General features: G+C 48.3%; 1 protein-coding gene across 1 annotated transcript; it reads right to left on the bottom strand.

The window, feature by feature from the left end:
• Positions 1–386: 386 nt before the first annotated feature.
• Positions 387–3887, bottom strand: LOC126636337 (RING finger protein 225). Its single transcript, XM_050308423.1, has one exon. The coding sequence runs from the start codon at positions 3885–3887 to the stop codon at positions 2643–2645; it is 1245 nt and encodes a 414-aa protein (XP_050164380.1). The 3' UTR covers positions 387–2642.
• Between the last annotated feature and the right edge of the window lie 3443 nt (positions 3888–7330).

The following is a 7330-nucleotide window of genomic DNA, read 5'->3' as shown; positions in this document are numbered from 1 at the left end:
AAAGGCAAGAATAAAACTATGATGTGTAAAGAACTGGGTGGGAGTATACATTTCTTACTGTAATCAGTATTTCAGGGCACAGCAAAGGAACAGCTTCCGTGGGCCGGCAGCTCCCGCACACGCTGCACGTCGGTGGGAGCTCAGCGGAGTGCCAGGAGCACACCTGCGACACCTGAGCAGCTCAGAGCAACCAAAGCAAAGAACTACACAGAGAGAGCTCCAGCTGAGCTCCATGAGCACTCAGAGCTACCTCTGGCACGTCTGCAAGAGATGGAGTTGGAGCAGCGACGGCTGGCTGGGCTCACCTGAACCGCGAGGGACTGGAGCTTACCTGGTTGAACAGAAACGCGGGTATGCAGTAGAAGCACAAACAGGTAAATCATGTATCGGTGCATATGATGTACACATGTACATATTTTATATATTTATTTTTCTTAGAAAACATTGCTGCTGTTTATGTCCATTAATTTACATATATTTTATTCCTACTACAGTATCATTTATAATAATACTTTCGCTTCTATAGCACCTCCTCTTCAAGGATCTCCAATTGCTTAAAAACTTTAATAAATAAAGCCTCACATCTTGCCTGTGAGGTAGGTCAATGCTATTATCAAACTTTACAGATGCATTAACTGAAGAACAGAGAGGTTAAGGCCCAAATCTTCAAACATTTGTACCTGAAGTCAAGCATCTAAACTCTCAATTAGATGCTTAAATAAAAGTCTCATGATTTTCTTTGGTGCAGAACATTCACAACTACTGCTGAAGTCAACAGGGGCTAACGGTCAGGCCAGATTTTAGGAGGCATAACCTTTTAGACAGAAAACGAGCAACTCCAAGTTGGAAAACATTGGTCTAAATACATGGATCATGGCCAGAGCCACAGTTGATCCCAGTAATTTATCTCCTCGGGGCCTTTATAATATGATATACGACTTTAAAAGGCTGGTGTGGATCTTTTCAAATAGACGTGACACAAAGATCACATGCTGCTTCCGTAAACTGTGTCCATCGTCACAGAGTTTGTATAAACATCGCTTGGGTTTGTGGGGTTTCTTGGGCGTCAGGGGGTTGTTTTTCACAGATTTGTGATAATCAGAACAATGCACAGTACACATCACTTGTGCAGTCATAAAACACATCACACATCTTCACCTGCTGTCTTTACGTTTCTACATAGTAAATTCCTTTGCACTTGTGATAAATATAAGTGGTCAAGTAAAGGTCTATTAAGAGGATACTTGTCAGAATATCATGCAGACAGCTTGCAAAATACACATACTAAAAGATCACTTTTAAAATTCTTGAATTGTTAAGCACGAAAATAATTACTTCATTCCATTACAGTACTGTGTAGAAACACGGAATAAGCAGCATTATCTTATTCCCAATAGAATAGATTATAACAACTAATTAGGTTAAAAAAATTCAGGCACCAAATGAATTATCCTGCAACATAGAACAGTATCTATATAGAGTGTTCTCCTTAATATACTACAAAACCAGCTGTATGGCAACGTTTTTCCATTTCAAATTATGAGCATCTTGTCACATTTCACAGACACCTCTGATATTCCAAACTCAGAATAAAAACGCTTTCTACTGGCCGCTACAGAAACTCCCAACACAGAAGAGAAACTTACCAAGAGGGAAAACCACTGTCTTGTTATAGCTACCTCAACCAGAGGCAAACGTTCAATCACAAATTATGCTACTGCATTCCACTTTTACAGTGATGCTGAAAATTTGTACTTTAATGTGGGCTTCTCTCATTGCATAAAAATGAAATCAATGGCCAGTGAAATATTACTCCCTGCCACAGGAGTCTCTTTGCTCTATTTTAGAGCTCCATTAATTAAATAATATTCCATAAATTGTTGTAAGTGTTCAGTGTAGTGTTTCGGTCTCCCACATTAAATTAGAATTTCAAGGAATTAAATAACACAGCTTATTTTAAGCAACCATCAGAGGGCTCAACGGCCTTCTAATAAAATTATAATAAAACCGTACTCAATACATTGTAGGAAACTTTGGCTCAGTCTCTTTTAAGATAATACATTTCTGTTACAGCTTCTTCTACATGTACTTGTTAACTTCATAAAGGGGAAAAAACAAAGCGCATTAAACATCGTGATCCTGTTCTGCTCCTAACCACAGCGAATCTCTCCAATTATCTTCCAGGTGGGGGCAACAGTAAGCCAGTTTTCTTTAATCTCGATTGTGTCCTTCTGCATCAGGAGCTCAGAACGCCGGGTGCGCTCCCGCAGAGGCGGGGAGGCGCGTCAGCCCCCAACCTCCAGCTCCCCAGGGAGGCCCTTCCAGGCATCTCAGCTGGAAAGGCGCGCCCTGCCCTCCCTCCTGAGCGTCCGGACCCTCCGTGACCCCTCGCCGGGTCACCCTCCAGCCCATCCCCACCGCCGCGGGCTGCGCCGGTGCCAGGGGGCCGGCCTGGCCGCAGGGCTCACCATGACATCGGGTCTGGCCTGGCACCGGTCACCGCGGCAGGGCTGGCACCTGTCACCAGGGCGGGCCCGCCGCGCCCGGGGCTCCCCGCACCGCCGGACCCCGCGCTCAGCCCGCTCCGCGCCGCCCGCCCCGCGCAGCCCGGCCCGGCCCGGCCCCGCTCGGCTCCGCCGGGGCTACGTGTCGCTCCTGCGGGCCCGGCCCCGCGCCGTGCCGTTCGCGGTGGCCCCGCCGGTCGCCGCCTCGGGCCGGTACTTGAGCCAGCAGATGAGCCATGTGACGACGACGGAGAAGAGGGCGAGGATGCTGGCCACCGACAGGCAGATGGGCCCCACCGGCGACGGCGATGCCGCGGCGCCCGGGGCGGCGTCCCCGCCGTACTGGTTGACGAAGATGAGGCCGGTGAAGAGCAGCACCACCATGGAGAGGAAGGAGACGACGACGCACACGCAGCCGGCGCTCAGCGCCGCCCGCTTGCAGCTCTGGCAGCTCTCGTAGCCGCCGCCCGAGGAGCGCGGCCCGGCGGGGGCGGGGGGCGGCGGGGCGAGCGCGGCCGCCGCCTCCCGGGCGCGGGGCGGGCGGCGCGGCGGCAGCGGCGGCAGCCGGTCCTGCGGCACCGGGTCGCGGGCCCGCAGCTGCGGCGGGCAGGCGGCGGCCAGCTTGGTGTTGACCGGGAGGCCGTGGACGCGGTGGTCGGGCAGCGCCGTGCGGTGGCGGCAGAGCGGGCAGGCCAGGGAGCCGCCGGGGGAGCGGCCCGGCCCCGGCTCGGCGCCGGCGGCGGGGGGATGCTGCGCGGCGCGCAGGTGCAGCTGGCTCAGGCACTCCTGGCAGAAGGTGTGCAGGCACTCCAGCAGCTTGGGCGCCCGCCGCTCCAGGTCGAAGTAGTTGTAGCAGATCTTGCACTCGTAGTCCTCGGAGCTGGGGGCGGCGGCCGCCGCCGCCGCCTCATCCTCCCGCTGCCCGCCCTGCCCTACGCCGCCCGTCTGCGCCGGCTCGGCCATAACATCTCGCCGGAGGGGGACGGAGAGCCGCGGAAAGGCGGGGAGTCCCGGGCCGCCCCACGCCTGGCCGGCGGGCGGGGAGCCGGGGGAGCCGCGGCCCCGCCGCCTCCTGGCCGCGCCCGCGGGCTGCAGCGCGGCCCGGCGGGGAGGGCGGGGGATGGAGGGAGGGATGGATGGAGGGAGGGCTGGCGGCCGCCTGCCTGCGCCACCCGCCGCGCTGGCGGCTGCCGGGGGCTGCTGGCGGCTGCCGCGGGCGGGGGGCGGGATCGGCGCCGCCCGCCCCCGGGAGCGGCCGCCGGTGCGCGGCGGGGCCTCTCCCCTGCCCGCCTGGCGAGCGGTGCGGGGCTGTGCGGTGCAGCGGGGCCGTGCGGTGCAGCGGGGCCGTGCGGCGCGGCCGCCCGTGCCCCCGGGATGCCGCATCCCAGCGCCCCGCGTCTGGCTCAGCGGCGGGAGCCGCCCCCGCGGCACGGCCGGGCGGGGGATCGGGATGCTCTCCGGGAACACGCCTGTGTGTCGGGAGCTTTTTAGAGTGCCTTTATTTATTTATTTATTTATTTTAATTTTTTTTAACTGCTTTTGTTCATTTTAACAGTTGATGAGGACTCCCCACCGTCATTATGCGCTGGGACTAGAGCTTACGATGACAAGACACTTGTTAGGCACGAACGCCGCTGGTGAAGGGTTAACATGGGAAGACAGGGTGACATCTCTTCCACATACCGCAGTTCACAGGCTAACTGATATTTTGCTGCTTTTTGGGAAGAACCTTTTGTGCTGTGATTCTCTTTCATTTTCCACAGTGAAAATAAAGGGCATTTTATTCCGGAAACAGGAGGCGGAAGGAGCTGATGATGTTGTTATTTACATCCTGACATCGCTAAAAGGTTGAGAGCTTTTGCCCAGTTTAATGAAAAAGAATCCAAACAGTGAAACATCCGTAGCTGGTGATGTCATATGTTGAACAATTTTAAAGATTTCACTAAATCAAAATCTGCGCTGTCTTGTCAGGGAAGTCTGGAGTAACTCCTTTATCTGTAGGTGTAGCACAGGCCATAATTGATTATTTTTCTTTGTAGTTCTGAAATACTACAATGAGGATAGCTCTAGGCAGGTAAGGCCCATGATTCAGGCACACTGCACTGCCCTGCTGTCTTGCTAAAGCTGCGTCTTGGACATGTTGACTCAAGGACTGAGAGCTGTTACAGCTTGGACACCTTACCCTCTCCTCTGCCATGTTTTCAGGAGTGCTTCATGGCAAAGGCTAGGGAAAGCTCCCTCTCCTTCTCAGTGCTGGACCCTTCTCTCTGAGCCAGGACTTACTTTGTTCTTGAGCTCTGAGCATTCTTGAAGAGACAAAATGGAAAAAAACGTTGTTTAGGAGGACTGGCTTGTTGATAAGATGAAAAGCCACAAATTGGTAAATTATGATGGCAGATCTGAAGATTGTCCTTGAAAAATAAAACTAGCAAAAGAGGGAACCTAAAGTTAGCTGAGCATAAACCGAAATAATGGGATAAAGCCAAACAGAGAAAAGTAGGAACATTCTCTGGACAGAGAGACATATCCTTTTCATAATTTAGCCTAGAAGATGATTTAAAGTCTTTTAAAAATCTTGGTTGTGTCTCTAAAAAAAAGAAGATGACTTTTGCTGTCACTGTCCACAGTGCACAGCTACTCAGCACGTAAAGTCAAAAATTGCCCCTTTTTAAAAGCCCACACTGGTTTGCGACCTCAGAATTAATCTGCCTGATAACTTTGGACTGTTTTCATCTAACTCTGGTAACTTCAATTTTTTAAATGAAATCTCATCGTATTTACTCAGGCGTTCTTATATTCTAAAATATATGTTTCTGGTGGTTTGTTTGTTTTGGTTTAGCTTTTGTTTTATTTTTGTTGGGTTTGTTTTTTTTTTGCTTGCTACGGTTTCCCAAATAGCATCGTGTTCCTATTTAATTAGCTCATTGTTAAAAGATATATGTCAAATTATCCCAGGCACCGCCCTTCGCTTTAATATTATTGCCACTTTCACAACCCTACAACTTCCAATTAATTTTTAAAACATGTGAAAGTCCTTAGATCCAAGCAAATATGAATCACTTTTTCAAGTAAATTTTTTTGAGGAACTGTATCAAATGCTTTAATAAAGTCCAGATATATCAGCTGCATTTCTGGTTCAAACTGCTTTTCCCCTGTCGTTTTTGTTCTGAATTTTCTTATCTAGTGTATCTGCCTTGAGGTCAACTGAAACTCCGTCTAATAAGTATATGGAAGTCAGAATTGGGAAAGCTTCCTGTAATTCTGGCATGAAAACTACACAGATGGGGAAGTTGAGCATAACTGAAAAATAGTAATAATTCTAAAAACCTAAATGCAAAATTAGGATGAAATTTACTTTTTTTTTTTTTTGATAAAACTAAGAATAGGAAAAACTGGTATTTAGTCACAGAAACTTCCTTGTTCATAATTACCCCCGTGAACACAATGCTGTACAACTCAGTCCCACACAAGCCAGGTTATCCTGTGCCATGCAGCCCCTAGAGAACATTATTTAGCAGAACATGCAGAGCATGTGGTCCTCTCGCCTGGTGAGATGCTGCTTTGTTCTGTGGAAGGGTACAACTCCTGTTTACCTCTTTGTGTCTTTAGTGACATTTGCAGGTTCCATCCTTATCCTTCTGCTAGCCATGTGATAACATGGCAAGTCAGTTTTTGGAGACAATCAAACTGAACCCTTTTTCATTAGTTTTTCTGCTGGAACAACTCAGCACAGCAGGTTGCTCCCTGGGTGCGTGAGGCTTCCTAAGTAGACACTAAAGAAAAATTTTGTCAGATTTCTGAACACCTGCTGTATTTCTGAAGATCCAGGTGTATTCTCTCTTTTAGTCACTTTAATTGCAATGAGCATTTATTTTTGGATTGTCAGCTTGTAGGGACTGTTCTTTAGTGGGAAAGATGTATTAGTTATTGTAAAAATAATGCCAAATGCAACTGAGTTGATTCTGAGGGCTGACTTTTGGATGAACCGTTATTGGAGACTTTGAATGTTGTTCAGCAGAAGCTGTGTTACAAATTTGGAGCAAAAGTGGCAAACAACCCTTACAAAACATTTTTTCCACTTAAAAAATAGTCATTCTGTAGCTGATAATAATTGATTTTTCGTGTTTTAAATATTGGGCCAGATTTATCCAGTGCAGTGTGCCAGTTTGATGCTGGTGCAGGACTTGGTCTGAGAAGAGCTGTAACAGTGTAAAATGAACTCACCGATGAGCCCACTCTTCCACTCAAATTCATTTGCACAAGATTCATTCTCCAGCCCCAATTCCACTCACTTTTGAGGGCTGGCAAAAGATGTGCCTTATTTTTATGCACTACCATTGCATAGTAGGAAACTGCAACATCTTCTGCTTTCTTCACATTAACATTTTATTTTACATAAAGTATTTCTGAATAATTTACAATTAAAGTGCTTTTTTACCTTTTCTGTATTGGAACTACTATAAAAGCTATGACATGTGTGGTCTTTTGTGTTCAGTACAGAAAGAAGTGTTCATTTTCAATAATACTTGCAAGCTATTTCAGGGAGCTGAAAAAGGAGAGAAAAAGGATTACAGTTATGAGCAATTCTTTGTCAGTCACAGCCATATAAAAATATGTTAATCTCTTAATGTATATAACAGGAAAGATGCAGAGGTAGAAGCAGACTAATATAATGTTTGACACTATTCTCCCTAAAAAAAAACCCCTTTCTTGTGTTGTAGCTTCTAAATACAGTCCTTTCAGCTGCCTCAGGCAATGAGGAATGTGTGAAAGACAGGACTTCACTAACCACTCACCTTTGCCAGTGAGGTCTGGGCTTTCTCTTT

This window comes from Myiozetetes cayanensis, unplaced genomic scaffold (assembly GCF_022539395.1).
Source record: "Myiozetetes cayanensis isolate MyiCay16 unplaced genomic scaffold, myiCay2020 scf13, whole genome shotgun sequence".
Taxonomy (NCBI): domain Eukaryota; kingdom Metazoa; phylum Chordata; class Aves; order Passeriformes; family Tyrannidae; genus Myiozetetes; species Myiozetetes cayanensis.
The sequence above is the reverse complement of the archived record's forward strand: the minus strand, read 5'-3'. Positions and strand labels throughout refer to the sequence as shown.

Excerpts from the sequence above, each read along its gene's own strand:
- LOC126636337 (XM_050308423.1), bottom strand. The coding sequence starts at position 3,887 with ATGCGGCATCCCGGGGGCACGGGCGGCCGCGCCGCACGGCCCCGCTGC.